We start from the raw sequence: 20,000 nt of genomic DNA on the forward strand, positions 1-20,000 counted from the left end.
AGAATTTGTGCAGTGCTCCTCTACAGATTGAGGGCGCATGGGACGTACATTCAACAACAACTTTTCCGTGGGGAAATCTAAGCAGCCGAGTGTACCCTCAAGGCAATTCCTTCCCCCCCCCCGCTCCAAATGACAAGGGTTTTTTTTTATAACTTTATTTTGCCATATGCTGCCTTCGTTCCCCCATATGTCTCTGTCCACACTCTACACGCTTTACAGAAAGTGGCAGCTACTGTAGTAATTTCATCAATTATCAGGGTAAAGCTGCTATAATTGAAAAACCCACTTTATAGTGTGTGTGTGTGTGTGTGTGTGTGTGTGTGTGTGTGTGTGTGTGTGTGTGCCTGTTTGTATATTTGTGCAGCTCTGTTGTGTGTGCATTCTCTGACTTCCTTGTCGTGGATGTGTGTGTGTGTGTGTGTGTGTTTGTATATGTGTGTGTGTGTGGGTGTGTGTACGTGTGTGTGTGTGTGTGTGTGTGTATGTGCGTGTGCATGCGCGCATGACCTCAGTCGAAAGTCATTTATCTGAGTTTAAATTTCTCTCATGTCTCTCACATATTAAAGTTTAATTAACAAAGAAAAACTCGACTGCCGCGGCTTCAGATATTTCTTAAATTTCCCTTTCAATTCCGTTCTCTTAATCTTTCCGACCTTTCGTCCTTTTTTTTTTTCATTCATCCTTCCTTCTGTTCGGAATCATGAGTTTAGCTACTTGGTTGCAGCACCTCCCTAGTGATGTTAAGCGCAGGTTCTCTGAGAACATCCCAGAATACTCTTTAGATTAGACCTGTTTTTCAGGAGTTGTCCAACCACTGTCAACATCCCTTTGACTGGTTAACTTCCTGTTTGCTCATGGTATATTCTACCACACCATCTTGTCATGGTAGGAACATTATTTCATGATCCCTCTTGATAGTTCTCACACTGGTAGATAAACTTATAGATGTAGATATAGATATACTTATAGATATAGGTATAGATAGATACCTCAATACACAATGGCACACATACAGTACAGACAGACGCCCAGCTGGACCCACCGTGTTTCTGCCCTATCTCCAGCAGGATTGGCTCCCCCAGCTCAATGGTGAAGGTCTTATTCTTCTCATACTCCTCATCATCGATGATCTTCACCTCAATGATCTTCCTGTACACGAGAGAGAGAGAGAGAGAGAGAGAATGTGAGAGAGTGTGAGAGAGCATAAATGCACAGAAATATATAAGTTGCCCCTTCTATGCTCGGTACATATGCAGTTTATTATGTTCCGTATAATAGGAACAACAACCAATTATCATGACAGTACTGAAATTAAAGTTATGCAATATAATAATCCGTATGATTCTTTTGAAAAAAAATGAAAAAACATATTTGATACTTTATTTAGCTGGCACTTCATGAGAAACAGCCATTCTCTCTTGTGTGTTTTCCATCGCCGGCGGGCGGGATCCGCCTCTTGTGGCCTGCAAACCGTCGATACGACATGAACTTTCGATACCAACCAGCGAAAAAAACAAAACAAAGCAATCGATCAGAAGAAAAGGCGGAGATAGCAGGTGGAGCAGGTGCGCCAGATGAAAACGGAGGGGAGAGGGAAATAAATAGAAAGAGGGCGAGTGGGGGGAGAGCGGATGAGGGCAGGAGCTGCAGGCGGGGAGAGAGGTAGACAGACGGACAGACAGACAGACGCTGACTGGAAAGTGCATTTACTTCCAGCAAGTTGTCTCATCACATGCTTCAGGTGTGAACAATCCTGCCTTTTGACGCTGAAAGGCGTCGTCACCTCAGAGAAGAAGAGAACGGCGGCAAAGAGGAAGGAAGGGAGAGGGAAGGAGGGAAGGAGGGAAGAGGGAGGGATGAAGGTGCAGTAGAGAGCAATAGAAGGGGCAGATGGGTGAGAGGTAGAGCGATGAGGTCGATGGGAGGAGAGATCAAACATAAGTGTAATGACGGCCAGACACAAGGCTGGAGGGGGTAAAGCAATGAGGGGATACAGTAGGGGGAGGAAAAATAAAAGTTTTGATAGAAAGAGAGTGAAAGAAAGAGAGAAAGAGAGAGAGAGAGACCACTTTGACCACGCGTGAAAACATTGGGTTTCCTTTGAGGAACGATGACAAAAGAAAACATCCACCAAACGGAAAGCAAAGGGAATGCACAAGGTCAGTCAGAAACAAGAGGAGGAGAAGAGAAGGGAGAGACGGACAGAAAGAGAGAGAGAGAGAGAGACAGAGGGAAAGAGAGAGAGGGGAAGGAGAATATAGTGGAATGAGCAGGAGGACGGGGAGAGTGACGAAAGCAGAGGAAGCAGCAGATGAGGGGACGGAGGAAAGAGGTGTGGAGGGGGGACGAGAGGACACGAGATAAAGGAGTGGCGGAGTGGAAGGAGACAGAGAGGAGGAGAGAAAGAGGGAGAAAGTGGAGGGAGGGAGAGAGAGAGAGATATAAACAGACAAAAACAGGGGAGACAAAATGAGATAAGGGGAGGAGAGCGAGGAGGACATAGCGTGAGTAATGCCTCCACGCCGCCGAGACGTGAAAGGGCTTACACCTCAGTGCTAACTCGCGCGCACACACACACACACACGCACACACACACACACACACACACAGGCGCACACACACACAGACACACACTCGCAAACACGGGAAGATGAAAGTTTACCTTGCGTATGCAGGCGTAGACAGCCAATGACAAAGAGGAATCACGTGACAAGGAACTCAACACACACACACACACACACACACACACACACGCACACACACACACACACACACACACACACATACACATGCCCGCACTGTGCTCCCTGCACTGAATATCTTTCTCTCTATATGTGCAGTGGCAGCTCACTCCTACACACAGAGCGCACACGCTAACATGCCACTTCAGCATATATACGAAAAGGCATGCATGCGTGCCGATGTGTCGTTTGCCCCGACACATCGGGGACAAAGAGACGCATGGAATCATCTTGTCAAGTCCCTCCCGTCGCGGGACACACTCACACACACACACACACCGATGCAGGGATACACACTGAGGGGCCGGGTATGGCGGTTGCGTTCGCCTGTAACGACAATAGTCGTACAGTAATATCTAGACAGATGGAAAGTCTCTCCCTGCGTATGTTCATGTGCTGTACTATGTTTGGTCGCACACCAACACATTCAACTCTCAGAAACACACGCACACACACACACAAACACACACACACATACAGCACAATGCTTTACACCACTATATGACGTCATACACACATCCGGACAATCCATTATTCATGTTTCGAGCTTTGGTCCCCATACCATCAGCGTGACGATCTCTTGTCACTGTTTCTCTATCTTACCAATTTCCCTTTACTTTCTCTCTTTCTACTTGTATCTCCTTCCCTCTCTCCTTTTCCTTCAAAGAGCTTGTGTTTGTGTGTGTGTGTGTGTGTGTTGTCTGGCACGGTAAATGTAAGATACAGTCGTGGACTAAAATACTGGCAACCTCACAATTTGATCGAAAATAAGGTGGAATCGCATTTTGTCTCCGCGATTCCTTATCTCACTGCTAAAAGTACAGAGAGTACTTTTATTCAGAACTTAACAGAACTTTTGTTTATTCGGGAATCGATTATAAAATAAACAGAAATAGCATTGTATTGACACCCTAGATTTACCATTTGGTACCATGTCCTTTGAAGAAAATGACTGCAATCAGGCCCTTGATGGCAGTTATTTTCATGTAGTCCTTGATTCCTACACCTACATCCCTTCCTCTCTACTGGAGGCTTGGCCCGCTCTGCTTTTGCAAACTGCTCCAGCTCTTTGATTTGAAAGTTGATTTCTTCAGACTGTTTCTTTTCAGATTAATGACCATTCTGGATTACATGTTGGTTGCATAATAGCTCTCTCCCTTCTAGTCCACAACAACATTTGATTGTGATCCTGATTGCTGGGGATGTCAGAGGGGTGGCTGTATGGAGCAGTTTCTCAATCCTGAAGTTTATTTGTATTCACACTGAGGAGAGTGTCAGCGTAACTGTTATTAGGTTAAATCTGAATCCACCACCAGCGGGTTGTTGTTACTCCCACCCCGGCAGGGAAACACACGACAGCGGAGGTGCTCGTATTCTGTCTGTCTGGAGAGCCGTCTCCAGTCAGACTCTCCCTGTCACCTGCTGCTGTCTTGTTATTTCCAAACACCTGCTCCCGAAGCAGATTATGGTCTCACCACCCCTGTCAAACACACACACCCATACACCTAGACATACACATACACAGCTATCAATAGGCACACACAACTCACAAACATATGACCTTCGAGGATGGGAAAGAGAGAGAGGGAGAGAGAGAGACATCAACAAAATGGTAGTATTTCACGCCATAGTGTGCGCGACTCTGCCTGCGTGTCTGTCCAGAAAAAGTTCTCGTGGCTCTGGACGATTGAGTGACGGTTTGATTTGATTAGCTGAGTCCCCGTCACATTACCTAATGGACTCCACAGCCCCCCCCCCACCCCCCCAACCTCCACCCGCCACCCCACCCCACCCCCGCCTCCAGTTTCACCTCCCTCGCTCTCCCTGCTTCAGCCCCCGCCTCACTCTTGGCGATCATTCAATCCCGACATTCCCCCTGACCTGCTGTCACTCTGCCTCCATTTGCTCCTGGCTCCCAGTCCGTCCTTGATTTACAACTATTGGATGTACTTTTTATGTGTCTGTGTGTGTGTTTGAGTTTAAGTTATTGAGGTGAGACTGCATGCGCTATCTTTTGTTTGAGTGTGTCACGATTTGTAGAGAGAGAGAGAGAGAGAGAGAGAGAGAGAGAGAGACACCTAAGAATACGACACCGGCAACTTGTTTTCCTGATGCAAAGTTGATTTAAACACCGGCACCTCAGTTTTACACCACTTCTACTGGACGCACGCACACACGCACACACGCACGCACGCACGCACGCGCACGCACGCACGCACACACACACACACACACACACACACACACACACACACACACACACACACACACACACACACACACACACACACACACACACACACACACACACACACACACACACAAATCTATATTCTCAACTGTTATTGACACATGGGAATAGGGGGGTTGAGCACCAGAATTGAGGGTAATAAGTATTACACCACACACACACACACACACACACACACACACACACACACACACACACACACACACACACACACACACACACACACACACACACACATTCTTGGCTATTCCCGTTTCCCATGACGCCTTCTGCTGAAAGCTAGTAAATAATGCAGGACTGAGTTTAGGAGGAATAATGAAGATTCCTGCTGAAATCGGTTTTAGAGTGTTGGGCGGAGGGGATCAACAAAGACACTGTGCTTTGTTTTAATCCATTTAAACCAGCGATACAGAGTGCAAAGTGACCCTGAAAAGTCACACAGAAACACCAACAGGATTCCAATTCCATTTTGAAAATGGTAAATGCACAGCCTCACTGGACAAACAACAATTACAGGGGGGTGGGAGGGATTTAAATGTAGGGGTGAGATAAGAAATCAGTGAGGTTGCTACAGGGAAGGGAGCCTCAGAGGAGAGGAGCGATATTAACCCTCTTAATCATATCATATCATTGACCCTGTAATGAGAGAACTCACACACACACACAAACACACACACACACACACACACACACACACACACACACACACACACACACACACACACACACATAGAGGTAGGAAAACATATTCAGGTTCAGCTAAGTTCGTCCCATACAATTACCATGGAAAACAATGCAATCTGCTGTTTAGCATGAATGAGAAAACACCCGCATATTTGTACACCAGTCTACTCTCATCTCTCTCTCTCTCACACACACATGTGTAAACAACCATGCCAAATGGCAGCTTCAAACTAAGGGGACTGATGACCTGTGCGTCCAGCGGAAAGGGGGATAATGGGTTTATGATGAAATGATGAAGAGGCCAGGTTTGGCCCCATGGGCGCGTTGACGGGGCTTGTGTGTCCTTCTGCATCCCGTGGGGGGATGTTGGCCGGTCGTGCCGGGGCTGGTTAGACGTTTTGTCTGGTCCTGTGAGGACCTAAGTCTGGCCGGGTGTGCTCGGCGTGGTGCCCATGTGGTCTCCTCCAGGCTGCCTGGGCACCTGTTCTCTGGCACTCTCAGTGTGCGGGGCACTCGTCACTGGGGGTCCAGGCTGACGGTGGGGGGGCCGTCTGCGGCCCTCTGTTCTGTGGTCCGTATGCGTGGCGGCTGGGAGCTGGCTAGGGGCCTGATGGGTGTGCGGAGCTGCCCGGCATGGTGGAGGCGCATGGCGGACCGCTCTGTGCCTGTTGTGGGTCGCTGTGGGTTGGGTGCCTCTTGGTATGGGAGGTGGGCGTGCTGGTGACCTGGTGGGGCTGTGGAGACTGCCGCTAGTTGCCATCCCAGGCCCCTAGGGGGCCGCTTGCTGTTGTCGGTTGGGTAGGAGTGCGGAGAGTGGGGGGGGGCTGTCGGCCCTTGCCCCCACTGCGCGGCTTCTCTGTGGCAGGTGCCCTGGGTGCCGGGGATGGTGGAGGGCCCATATATCTGGAAAATAGCTGGGATCAGCAGGGGCGGGGGGGGGGGCTGACATCCGGGTCATGCCCTGCGCTGAGCACACTCGGCTATGTGGATGGGCGCTTGGGGCTCGTGGCTGGATGGGGCGTCTGGTCGGCCGTGGTGTAGTGGGCCTCGCCCTTGCGCGGTGGTGGGTGGGCGTAGGAGGTCCTGGCGGGGTGTCACTCTGTCGGCGTGGGACCTGGATCAGGGCCTGCGGTCCGTGCCTGGCGCCCGTGGCCCGGGTACCTGTGGCTGTGTCTTTTGCCTGCACGTGGGGGTGGGTTGTATGTGTGTGCCTTGGAGTGCGGGGTCTCCTCACGCTGCCTGGGACTGGGTTATGTTCTGGCCAGGCGTGGGGGTTACTCCACGGTCTTCCAGCTTCTCTGGAGGCCAGGGGGTCTTCTGTGGCTGCAGGGTGGGATGCTTGGTGCTTTACTTTGGTCGTGGGGTGTCTGTACGACTGCAACACTCAAGGGTGGTTTTGAGGCCATTTCTGCTGCTTGGAGGCGCTACAACATAATACCTCATCACACACACACACACACACACACACACACACACACACACACACACACACACACACACACACACACACACACACACACACACACACACACACACACACACACACACACACCACCACCACCACCTGCTTTGATCACACCCCAACACCCTACTGGTTACATCCCTCTCCTTTTCTCCCTCATTTACTGTGATAACTATGACAGGAAGAGGCCACGTGTCAAATTGCTTTGCCAGTTTTCCTGGACTTAATTAACTATGTTTTTTCAATACATGTTGTCTGAGGTTTATGTTTTTCCATGTACATGTTGTTGTTTGTTTCTATGTTTATGTTTTTTCCATGTACATGTTGTCGTTTCATTCTATGTTCATTTGTCTCACCCGTGGTGAATATCCCCCTCTTTGAGTAGTGATTAGTTGTTTATAAACCCAAACATGGTAAAATAGTTCGCCAAAGAGGGGGGTTGGTGGTGGTTCTGTATAACAAAAAACTGTGCTCTTGTCATCCCACAGGTCGTCGACAGGACAAAGTTATTGCAGCAGTTCTTGATGATTTAAGAATTAATAAAGAGTTGCATTGCAGGTTGAGAACTTGAACTCTACTTGCAGACTAACTCTGTCCTAGATGCAATGGCGTACAAATACTCATACTGTGTCTCATGCTGACAGCAAAAAAAAAAAGAATGATGAAGACGAATAAGCAGGAGAGGGATGGAGGTGAAGTGCAGGCGAAGAAAAGTTCACAGGGAGAGAGAGGTTGGGAGGCCGACTCATAGCAGGGAGCATACCTTGGACTCGATTATCACAAAGGGTCTCAATATTTCTAATGTTTCTGTGACTGGTCCTTCCGTATCTGACCATTTCTGTGTTGTTTTAGATATATGCTTTATTCCTGACGTACAGATCAAATCAAATGCTGTTAAAAAATGGGATATCAATGAAAATTTTAGTGCACTCTGTAAAAACACCATCTTCCTCCCCTGTTAGCACCTCTCACCTCAAGTTCGGCTGATGATCTTGTAGATAATTTTAATTCCAAAAGTTCCGAAAGTTATAGATGTCAGAATCAGAATCAGAAGTACTTTAATAATCCCAGGGGGAAATTACGTAAGGCACTGAAGGCATTGAAGGCACTGAAGGCATTGAAGGCATTGAAGGCATTAGACAAGCCATCAATATTTCTGCTTCAAACAAAAATGTTGGTTCACCACCATGTTTATAAAAAAGTAATGTGGCAACGATGATACGATTTAATGTCGTAGAAAACTACTTAAGCCATCCACCTGCTGCCTCAATGCTTTATCTACCAGTTTCTTTAAGAACGTTTTTGACTGACTGGCCATAGACATACTACAAATCGTTAACAGCTCTCTCCAATGAAGCAACTTTCCAAAAGCCTTGAAAACTGCAGTTATTCAACCCCTTCTAAAAAAGCGGAGCCTAGATGCTTCTATCATCAGCAACTACAGACCGATATCAAATCTACTCTTCATTAGTAAAATCATTGAGAAAGTTGTCCTCTAGTAACTAAATTATTTCTCGGCCTAAACTGGCTGCTATGACAACCTCCAGTCAGGTTTTCGACCCCTTCACAGCACCGAAACTGCACTTCAAAGTTGTAAATGATAGCCGTCTTAACACTGAAAAATTCAATATTGATGCTTTTAGACCTCAGTGCTGCATTCGACACTGTTGACCACTCAATACTTTTGGACAGGTTGAAAAATTGTGTAGGACTTTCCAGGCTTTCAGTCTAAAGCTGGCTTTATCTACAAGACAGGAACTATTTTGTTTCCATTGGCAACTATGTATCTGAACTAACTGATGTGAATTGTGGAGTCCCCCAAGGTTCAATCCTAGGACCATCTTCATTCAACCTCTACATGCTTCCACTAGGCATAATTATGCTAAATAATAATATTGATTACCATTGTTATGTGGACGATACCCAAATCTATATCGCTATATGACCAAATACTATCGCCCCATTATTCTGCTGTGCCAGTGCATTGAGCAAGTCAAGGACTGGATGTGCCAGAATTTCCTTCAACTAAATAAGGACAAACCTGAGATAATTGTTTTCGGTGCAAAAGAGGACTCATGTCCAAACAAGGCTTGGAAAAACGTGTTCATGCCTTCATTACTAGAAGGTTAGATTATTTTAATGTCTTCTTGAAGGTCTTCTTAAAAAAAGCTATTCGGCAGCTACAGCACGTCAGAATGCTGCTGCTAGAGTTTTACACACATTACAACAATTCTTAAATCCCTTCATTGGCTCCCAGTATTTGAGAGAATTAATTTCCAAATACTGCTGCTCACCTATAAATCACTAAATGGTTTTGGGCCAAACTATATCACTGAAATGCTTTCGCTATATATGAACGCTCTAGACTGCTAAGATCATCTGGGACCAGTCTGTTAATTGTTCCAAGAGTCAAAACTCAACATGCTAAAGCAGGATTTAGATACTATGCAAAAAGTAGCTGGAATAAGCTTCCTGAAGATTTGAGACTTTCTCCAACCCTGACTTTTTTAAAATCAAGAATAAAAATGTTAATGTTCACCTTTGCGTTCTGCTAAAACGCAAATGACATTGCACCTCTATCTCTATTCTTTATTCAAATGTAACTACATTGCACTTTTCTTATCTTTATTCATTTATTCAAATGTCTTTTTATGCATTCATTTAAATAATGTTTTATTTTTGTATGACATGTCTTTTTATGCATTCTTTTAAATCCTGTTTTATTTTATTGTATGACATGTTTTTTAAGTGAAGCACATTGAGTCTGCCTTGTGTATGAAATGTTCTATATAAATAAAGTTGCCTTGTCTTGCCTTGCCTTTTACCTGTGAGATCTTTGGTGGCTGGACAGTGCTATCCCGGACCTGTATTGCAGGTGGGGCATGTATATGTGATGGTGGTGGTGGTAGTGGTGGCAACCACCAGTGATGGCTGAATTTCTCCTAGCTCTCTTCTCCGTCTCTCTGTGTCTCTGTCTGGCTCTCTGTCTTCTGGTTGTCCTCTCCATCTCAAGTGTATAAACCACATCCCTACACAGCTGTTGCCAAGTGGTAAGGTCAGCAGCAACGTCCTCCAGGTCCCGGGTCTGATCTTGTACTTCCTCAAAGCATTCTTTATCTGATCCTTGTAGCACTTCTTCAGCCCTCCAACTGAGCGTCGACCATGATGTAGCTGGCCGTAAAACACTCTGCGGGATGGCCGACATGGGGGATCCTTATCACGTGCCCCAGCCACTACAGCTGGCGCTGGGTGATCATGGCCGCTAAACTTCAGCAGTTGGTCTGGTCTGGCAAGTATTTCAATGTGAGGCACACACTCAGGCCAGGTTATTCCCAGAATGCGCTGGAGGCAGCTTATGTGAAAGTGCTCTAAAGACTTGATGTGATGGCTGTAGGTTACCCCAGCTTATAGAGGAGGGTCAGGACACCCCTTGGTATACAGCGCCCTTTGTGGAGGAATGAAGGTTCTTGTTCTGAAAGACTCTTGTTCTGAAAAGGCAGCTTATGCCTGTTTAATGCGGCTCTGGATGGCACTGTCATTGCCATTATCCCCAGAGAGAATGCTCCCCTGATATTTGAAAGATGGTGCTACTGACAGCTGTTCATCACAAACAGTGAAGGCAGCGAGAGTGGATAGGACGCTGTTACTGGAGCTGCCGGTTTGTGAAGATCATGTAGATCGTGCTCCTGTTCTTCCTAAATCCACACTGCGATTCAGGCAGCATTGACTCTGTGACCTTAGCCAGGACCTTGACACCAGAGAAAGGAATGATATGCCCCTAATATTGCCACAGATGGCCTTGTCACCATAGTTTGTATAAACGACCACAATGTTGCATCTCTCCATTGCTGTGGGATGTTCTCATCAGTCCAAGCTTTGGTGAGGTACTGGTAGAGGGTGCACATACACATGTACCCTTCCTCCTTCAGTTGTTCAGCAGAGCTATTGTCAGCGGCAGGGAACTTGTTCTTCTTCAGGGAACGGACAACTAATAGAACCCCCTGGAAGGTTGGTGGTAGACTGAGGTCGTGGATGGGAAGAAGTTCAGGTAGGAGGAATCTGCATCAGAGTCCTGATTAAGCAGGATGTCAAAATGTTCAGCCCACCTCAGCAAGATGCTATTCTGATCCTTAGTATTAGCCCATCTGCTGTTTTCATGGGAGTGGCGCTGCGATTTATTGGGCCATAGACGGTTTTGACAGCATTGTAAAAATTCTGCATGTAATTTATATCAGCAAAGGACTGAATTTCAATTCACCACTCATTCTGTATGGCCTGTATTGCTTTTTGCAATTTCCTCTGAACTGTCTGCCAATGCTGTCTGGTGTAAGTGGGTGAAGGAGTATATAAAGTTTCCCAGTGTGCTTTGTGCATGTCCTTAAGCAATCTGTGGATGGTGTCTGAGTGTCTGAGCTGTCGTCAAAACAGTCTTGGTTCCTGCTCTTATGGCCGATGGCTTAGGCTGCTGCCTCATTAAGCGCAGAGCTCAAATAGGTCCACTGTTGTTCCATGGAGTTTTCTGAGCTTAGACAAGGTTCCAGCTACCTTAGTTTCTCAACTAGGAAGCATTGAAACTCACTTTTGTGTTTCCCAGGCATTTGCAATTTAGCCACTTTTTGTTGGGCTTTTGCAGCCCCAAGGTGGGACACACTTTCATATGGAGCTTGGCCACAATGGTCCAGCACTTTGTACCTCTCATTGCATGGGTGATGAGAACATCCTTGATGTCACTATGTCTCACAACGATGAAGTCAGTCAGGTGCAAATGTTTAGAGTGTTAGAGTGCTCCTGCTGGAAGATGGTGTTTGTTATGGTCTGATTATTCTCATGAGAAAAAGTAAGTAGCCTCATGCCATTTGCATTCACCTTGCCAATACCATGCTTATCTGCTAGTGTACTCCACTCTATATTCTGTTGTTCTTTCCCACCCTAGAGTTGAAGTCCCCAAGCAAGAGGATATTGTCCCTCCTAGCTTCATCCATTGCCTGATAGCAGCATTTCTTGGCCTCATTCGCAGGTGGCAAAGTTGGGCATAGGCACTGAGAAGTGTGGCATAACGTTTCTTTGCCAGGGGAATACAGAGGGTCATTAGCCTTTCACTAATGCCAACCAGTGTTTCTGTAGACTTGGTAGAAGGGTGTTCTTGATGGCCAGTCCTACTCTGTAGAGATGTTGGCCATCTAGGGGGAAACCATTCCAGAAGAAAGTGTAACCGGTCCCTTTCTATGTTAAAGGGCTTTCGTCGAGGAGCCTCGTCTCACTCAGGGCAGCAATGTCAACGTTATAGCGCCCAATTCGGCAGCGATCAAGGCTATGGTCCGGTGAGGTCTGTCAGAGATGCCGAGAAATACAAGTCCAGGAGAGTCCTTACATTCCATATTGCCAGTTTTTACTTGTATTCTTTCTTTTTCTTATTTGACCGCAGTAGTGAAATATAACGACAGGCGCGGTAAACTATCCAGGTGAGTGATTGAATGAGTGATCTTTAGGCCACCTTTCCTCGGTCCTTCCCCAGTTGGGGTGAGCAGTGCGGTCCCTAAATTGGGCTGCTCAGTTGCACAGGGGTCTGCCAAGGACAACTCCCATTCAGTCCCAGTTGTTAGCGACCAAATACCCAATCCGACCAAATGCAGCTCATTGCTTTTCTGTCTGGGTGTGCCCCCTTAGCCTTTATCTCAACAGACTTACCAAATAGCTGGGACGGCGGTCGATGGGTGCCAGGGTGTGTCCACATGGTGGTGGGCCTGCACGCCGTGTCTCTGGGGCCTAGTCCTGCTTTAAGATGCCATGTAGTCACGGTCCTTGCTTGCCTCAAAAACAGCCAGAACACCTCACCGGGCTGAGCCTGGGCATTCCCACTTTGGAGCATTACTTCACACACTTCCCTGACGATGCTGAGAAGGAGTAACTAGGGTGTGTGTGAATGAGAAAACATTCACAACATGAAAACATGACAAACTAGATTTGCCCCATGCTGCTTTTTGAGTGCCAAAATAAGGAGGAAGGACATGTTTTTCCATGTGTGGTCGGCGAGGCACTGCAGGAGTCTTGGTGGTGGCGAGGCTCTGTACTGGCAGAAGGAGACTTACAGACTCTGCTCCTCTATTCACCCTCTATCAAAGAGGCTAGTTAGCGGCAATAGTTGTAAGCAGAGAGTAGCAAGCAGAGAGCACCAGGCAGCATGCACTAACTACATGCCGCTACACTACTGCACTAGACACTTCACACACACCCTGTGTTATCACATTAACCACACACACACCCACACACACATACACATACACATACACATACACACACACACACACACACACACACACATTACTAATGCAACTGAAGTAAGTAAGTAAGAACAAGTTGGTCTCGGACGCAATGAGAGGAAATGCACGCTAAATACGTAGGAAACACACTTCAGCATACGTGTTTTATACTTTCCTATGGACATTAGGTTAGGCGGGATGAGAGCTGTATCACACAACGCGACCCAGGATGACACCTTATGTACTGTACATATTTTCTCTGTGTGAATGTGTGCATGTAACACCCACCTATCCACTCACACAAACCAAGAGTAATCTGCATGATGTACTGTAATCTACAGCAGGCAGTGGGTGGAGGAGAGTGAGTAGGAGGGAAAGAGGGCGAAGACTGAGATGCAAATAAACTGCGAGGAGCAGTACGGCGTGACAGACAGCCGCTTAAGAAAGGAATCCATCCAAGGAACGTGACACACAACGACACACAGGTGTTTGCGGTGTAATGCTGCGGACCAGGATTTGTTCTGACGGTTATGAAGCGCCGGTAGTTGCAGTTTGCAAACCATTAAAGACCAGAGCCATATTGTAGATGAGGAAAAAAAGAAGCACAAGGAAAGGTCAATGGAATGATACTGTGGACGGTGAGCGAAGGGGCCGTGGAGGAATCAGAGATGGGGGAGAGAGAGAACTGGAAAGAGAGAGAGCGAGAGAGAGAGAGGATCATTGACATGTAATGATCTATTGCATCCAAATCCTTCTGGTGCCCCCTGTAAAGAAGTTAGAATAGGGTGAGAGCAGGTCAGACACACACACACACACACATATATCCTTGGCTTCCAATGTCTCACCCATCCTCTCACGCTCTCTCTCTCTCTCTCTCTCTCTCTGTTTTAGACCCTCATTTCCTCATGTCCATATCATCTTTTCCTGTGAACTTTTCTTTAGCTGCACCTCAACTCAATCTCTCTCTTAACTCTCTCTTCCCCTTCATCATTTCATCATTTACCTATCATCCCCCATTCCGCTGGACGCACAGGTCATTGCTCACCTCTGTTTGAAGCGGCCATTTGGCATGGTTGTTTACACGTGTGTTTGTGTGTGTGTGTGTGCGTGTGTGCATGTGTGTGTGTGTGTGTGTGTGTGTGCGAGTTCTCTTATTACAGGGTCAATTATATGATAATCAAATATGCGGGTGTTTTCTCAATCATGCTAAACAGCAGATTGCATGGTTTTCCATGGTAAGTGTATGGGACGAACTTAGCTGAACCTGAATATGTTTTCCTACCTCTATGTGTGTGTGTGTGTGTGTGTTTGTGTGTGTGTGTGTGAGTTCTCTCATTACAGGGTCAATGATATGATATGATTAAGAGGGTTAATATCGCTCCTCTCCTCTGAGGCTCCCTTCCCTGTAGCAACCTCACTGATTTCTTATCTCGCCCCTACATTTAAATCCCTCCCACCCCCCTGTAATTGTTGTTTGTCCAGTGAGGCTGTACATTTACCATTTTCGAAATGAAGTTGGAATCCCGTTGGTGTTTCTGTGTGACTTTTCAGGGTCACTTTGCACTCTGTATCGCTGGTTTAAAAGGATTAAAACAAAGCACAGTGTCTTTGTTGATCCCCTCCGCCCAACACTCTAAAACCGATTTCAGCTGGAATCTTCATTATTCCTCCTAAACTCAGCGCGCAACACACACACACACACACACACACACACACACACACACACACACACATACACACACACACACACACACACACACACACACACAGCCTGCGTCTGGGATACATAATAGCTGACATATACACCTTTCCCACTGCCCCAAATACCAGGTAACACCCGCGAACGATCGGCAGGTCACCAGTGGGGAAGGAAAAACCCGGGTCTCAGTCCCAGGTAGAATGACCCGGCAACAGACCTGGGTTTTAATGGGCTCCACCTCCGATCAGCTCTGACCTGAACAGGAAACCCGAGGTCAACCCGCTAATTTGGACCCTTTTACCTGGGCAATGTGAAGTGCGTTGAAGTTCCGGACGCTGGTGCCTAAATAGACAGGAATATCCCTGTATCATTCCATCACTTCATATCCCATTTAGAATCCAAAATCAAAATGAGAAGTTTTTGACTTTTTTCCACACGGGGGAACATGAAATGTTGTGAGCATGGAGTATCTGTGTTCCAGGCTGCTTCTACTGTCGCGTTGGGTCGTTCATGAAGGATCCGGCTCAAAATACTTTTTTTTCCAGGTTTTCATAGATTTATGTCGTTATTTGCTTTAAAAAAAAAAGAAACGACATTTCTCCCGGCAGTGGGAAAGGTGTCAATCAACTATTTTTAGCGGTTGCTGACCCGGGTCACAAACACAAGCAGAAGCACGGCACCTGCGTCCGTGGGCAAACGCACACATTTCCCCGGCTTCCAAGGTCTCACCCATCCTCCCTCCCTCTCTCTCCCCCTCTCTCTCGATCTCTCTCCCCCTCAGCCACTGTGCGCGGGCAGCGGTTTGAAGACAAGTCCACGCTTAGTAGGTCTCCACAGAACGGCGGAAGGAACAAAATCGCGAGCGAGTGTGGGTAAAGGCGAACGGTGATGTCATCATAAACGTGAGGAATTGGGATTTGTATTCACTTTTTTGGGGGGGCTTTGTGATATTTTTTTTTCTGTGGGTGTTGTTGTGAGAAGTTTTAATTAGATGAACAGTACAGCCTATCTGCACAAAGGTGTGAGTGTGTGTGTGTGTGTGTGCCTGTGTGTGCCTGTGTGTGTGTACACAACCTGTGAATCACAGTTACGCGGTGCTATTCAATAACAATATCACAATATGGAGAGAGACAGACATGAATACAGAGGAAGAGAGGGAGAGAGACAGAGAGACCTAGGCACAGAAGATGTGGAATAATACGAAAAGAGGGAGAACCGACATGAATACAAAGACACAGAGAGAGGGAGAGAGCTGACCGCTGGCGGAAGACAGGATGCTAATGCGGATTCACCGAGCCTCAAGTGAGTTAGTGAGTCAGAGAGTTAGTTTGATGTGGCTCAGTCCCCCCCCCCACACACGCACACACTTTTATGTAATGGTTACACAAGCGCTTATGTTGGCAGTCATTTTGCACCCTCTCAGCGGACACCAAGGTTCAGCTGAGTTGAGGGCAGCGAACGGCTGCCCTCAACGGACACGAGATTTCAATCGTGGTGTCAAGTGTTGCACTGCGCGCCAATTGCAACACGTGCGTGGTTATTGCTCGTTGAAGTTGTGTTTCTTTTTTTTCTTCTAATTAGCACAATAAGGACGCAACTCCTGATACCACATTTATTTATTTTATTATTATCACTTTTCTTTTCTGATACCACATTGATATGGATACATTCTCATCACGTCAAAATGCATCGTAATCATGTGGTTCGCTTTCTGGCGGCGCTCTAAAAGGAGGCTAAGGGGCCTTTAAGAGCTCTCGTCTATTAAGTCTACCGGGCTTAGGTGAAACCGCTCGTCGCACTTTTTTTCGTGGTAATTCCTCCCATCGCCCCGGAGTACGGGCGTACGCGACCCCGCCCCCCCCGAAACACAGATAACATCCATCCCAGAGGCTCCAAGGAGGCTCCACGGGGTGCCGCGGCAGGTAAAGCCGGTCGACGTACGCGCGTCGAAATCCGCCCGTTACCATGGCGACGACCAAGATCCAGCCTTCCGCAGAGGGCGATCCAGAAAAAAAACAAAAAACACAAAAAAAAACCCCAAACGGCTCTCTACCTGCTCTGGGCCTCGTCCCCAGCCACCCCCGACTCTCTCAGATGCTCTGAATTATGCATCACCTTTGGTTGTTTGAACGGAGGAGACGCGGATTGATGGAGGAACGGGTGGATGGGCGTCGGGTTAACTCTTTGCGTTTCGGACGGATGAAACGATAAGTGGGCGGTGGCACTGGCGGACGGGTAGTGAAGACAGAGGGAGGTTGAGAGGGAAAGCGTGATAATGGAGGAAAGGGAGCGAAGAAGAAAAAAGGAAGAAAGACAACCAGAGAAGACAGGAGGAAATGGCCCGGAAGGTAACAAGCTGGAAAAATTGCTTTGAAATTATCAAAAATAAGTACGGCGCAAACGCGGAACAGAACAGAGGGAGAAAAACGACACAGAAACAACATTGATTACGACCGTACTGACAAATCAATGTAAAGACACATTCGCAGCTTTGACTTTCCCCTTGTCCTTTTATTTTCGTGGCCCGTTTTCCCCGTCTTTCTTTCTGCTTGGCTCCCTCTCTCATCTTGTCTGTTCTCATGTATGTTTAACCGCCTCCATCATATATTTATGTTCCAGTCAAATAAGGAGCCGCCACCGAGAACCGAGCGGTTTCGAGGCAGCGTCATGAAAGATGAACACAAACACTAGCACTCAAAATATGGAGTGAGACACACACACACACAGACACAGACACAGACACACACACACACACACACACACACACACACACACACACACACACACACACACACACACACACACACACACACACACACACACACACACACACACACACACACACACACACACACACACACACACACACACACACACACACACATATAAATATGGATTTGAAATTCCTTTTTCTGTGTTCTCACACTATGGCAAAACTTCTGGTTGATTTTTTAAATAATTTATTTCAATTTAATGTAGTTTAGAACTTGGAACTGAGAATCGTGCAACTGTGTGTGTGCGTGTGTGTGCGTTTGTGAGTGTGTGTGTGTGTGTGTGTGTGTGTGTGTGTACACATGTCAATGGTTCACATATCACCAATGCGAACCGCCACCTAAACCACCCAAAACACACACACACACACACACACACACACACACACACACACACACACACAGACACACACACACACATTCTTGTACTTGTATCAAAGTGAAGTCGGAGTAAATACATCCGGTTAGTGAGGACCCATGTTCCTGGTCCACTCCTAAACCAAATAAATAGTGAATTTGGAAACCGGTCCTCCCCCACACACACTTCAACAAACCTGAGCTATAGAAACAGAAACAACCAAGTAAGCGTTAAAGCCACCTCTATTTCTTTCTTCACACTTTCTATACTTCTCTCCCCTCCACACCATGTTTTGCGCACCTCTCTTCACAGTTCTCTGAGGCACCTGCACCCCCCCCCCCACACACACACACACACATACACACACACACCCTGTTAATTTATTAGAGGGATAAATCTCACTCACAGATGCACTCAGACACACACACACACACACACACACACACACACACACACACACACACACACACACACACACACACACACACTAACACTGCCTATTGTAAACCCATGCATCTTTTTCATGGATGCTTCTCTGTTGTCATTCATCACAGAGTAAAAAGATACATGGCTGCAAGGATGTCTCTTCAATTCCCCCAAAGAAAGTTGGGGAGTGATTTGTGGCGCGTGTATAGTATATATTGAGCCGCCGGGTACAAGTGATGCCGCGTGGCCCAAGGGCAAGGCGCACGCCCATGTGCACGTGTAATCGCTCCTCATTGGGAAAATAAAGATCCGCTCAGTTGATGTTATGTTGTTGATGGTTATGTATCTCACATCTGTTTCAGCCTGTTGATCTTGACTCGATCTCCCGCTCTCCTTCTCACGCTCGTTCTGCGCACCGTGAAAAGTTAGTTTGAGAAGTGGTGGGGGCAAAATAAACTGGGGGGGTCTGGGGGTCCAATTTCCTGCATTTTGAGATATACATGCATGAGGAAATGGGGCTGCCCCGATAACAATATGGTGTCAACTAGGTGCTGGATGAGACAAAGGGGCAGAGGGACCGAAATGGGTGAACGGTAAGAGGATGACGGATGATAGATCATCCAATGAAATGAAGAGAGAAATAAAATGAGTAGCGCGCGCACACACACACACACAAGCAGGCGGAGGGAGCAGGTGGTGGGAAAGATGAGGTGGTGAGATTAGTTAAAATGAGGCGGGAGAGGGGAGGCGAAGAGAGGAGCATAGGACAAAAAAAATCAGACAGGAAAATACAGGAAAAGGTAGATAGATATACCATTTTTACACCAAAATAAGCGTATTTATGCAGGTTTTTAAAGGGCGGGTAAAACCGCTAAAAACAGGTGTGTCATGTTTCCAGTGTGTGATTGGGATAAAAGACGTAGGTGCTTTAGTGGCTCAAAGCTCGGCAGGGAGCGTTGGGGTTCTCGAGGCGGTGCCCACGGAGCGGCCCCCACACACACTCATGTCACGGGTCCCACCATGCGGGGAAAAAAAGTCTACAACTTCTGATTTCGATTTTGATTCTGATTTTCGTATTTTTTTATATATTTGTACCATAAAACGATACAAGGAAAACATGTTTACATCAAGTTGGACTGACAATGATAGGGAGTGTTACAGATGAAAAAAGGGTAAAGACCTAAGGTACAAAAGACTAAGAAAAAGAGAGAGGGAGAGAGAGAGAGAGAGAGAGAGAGAGAGAGAGAGATAGAGATAAGATGCAAGAGATGGAGAGCTTGTGACTCATGTCTCCTCCGCAAGCTATTAGTGATTTAATCACTCGGACATCAGCCTGTGTGTGTGTGTG

At 46.9% G+C, this 20,000-nt stretch overlaps 1 protein-coding gene across 1 annotated transcript in view; it reads right to left on the reverse strand.

Moving 5' to 3' along the window:
- Positions 1 to 20,000, reverse strand: part of slc8a4b (solute carrier family 8 member 4b) — a gene marked incomplete at both ends in the record, with an annotated part of 51,904 nt that overhangs the window by 10,120 nt on the left and 21,784 nt on the right. The window contains one exon of the mRNA XM_080023183.1: positions 1,043 to 1,149. Coding sequence (XP_079879309.1) covers positions 1,043 to 1,149 — 107 coding nt within the window. The remainder of the gene's footprint in view (positions 1 to 1,042; positions 1,150 to 20,000) is intronic.

This window comes from Zeus faber (assembly GCF_960531495.2).
Source record: "Zeus faber genome assembly, chromosome: 22".
NCBI lineage: Eukaryota > Metazoa > Chordata > Actinopteri > Zeiformes > Zeidae > Zeus > Zeus faber.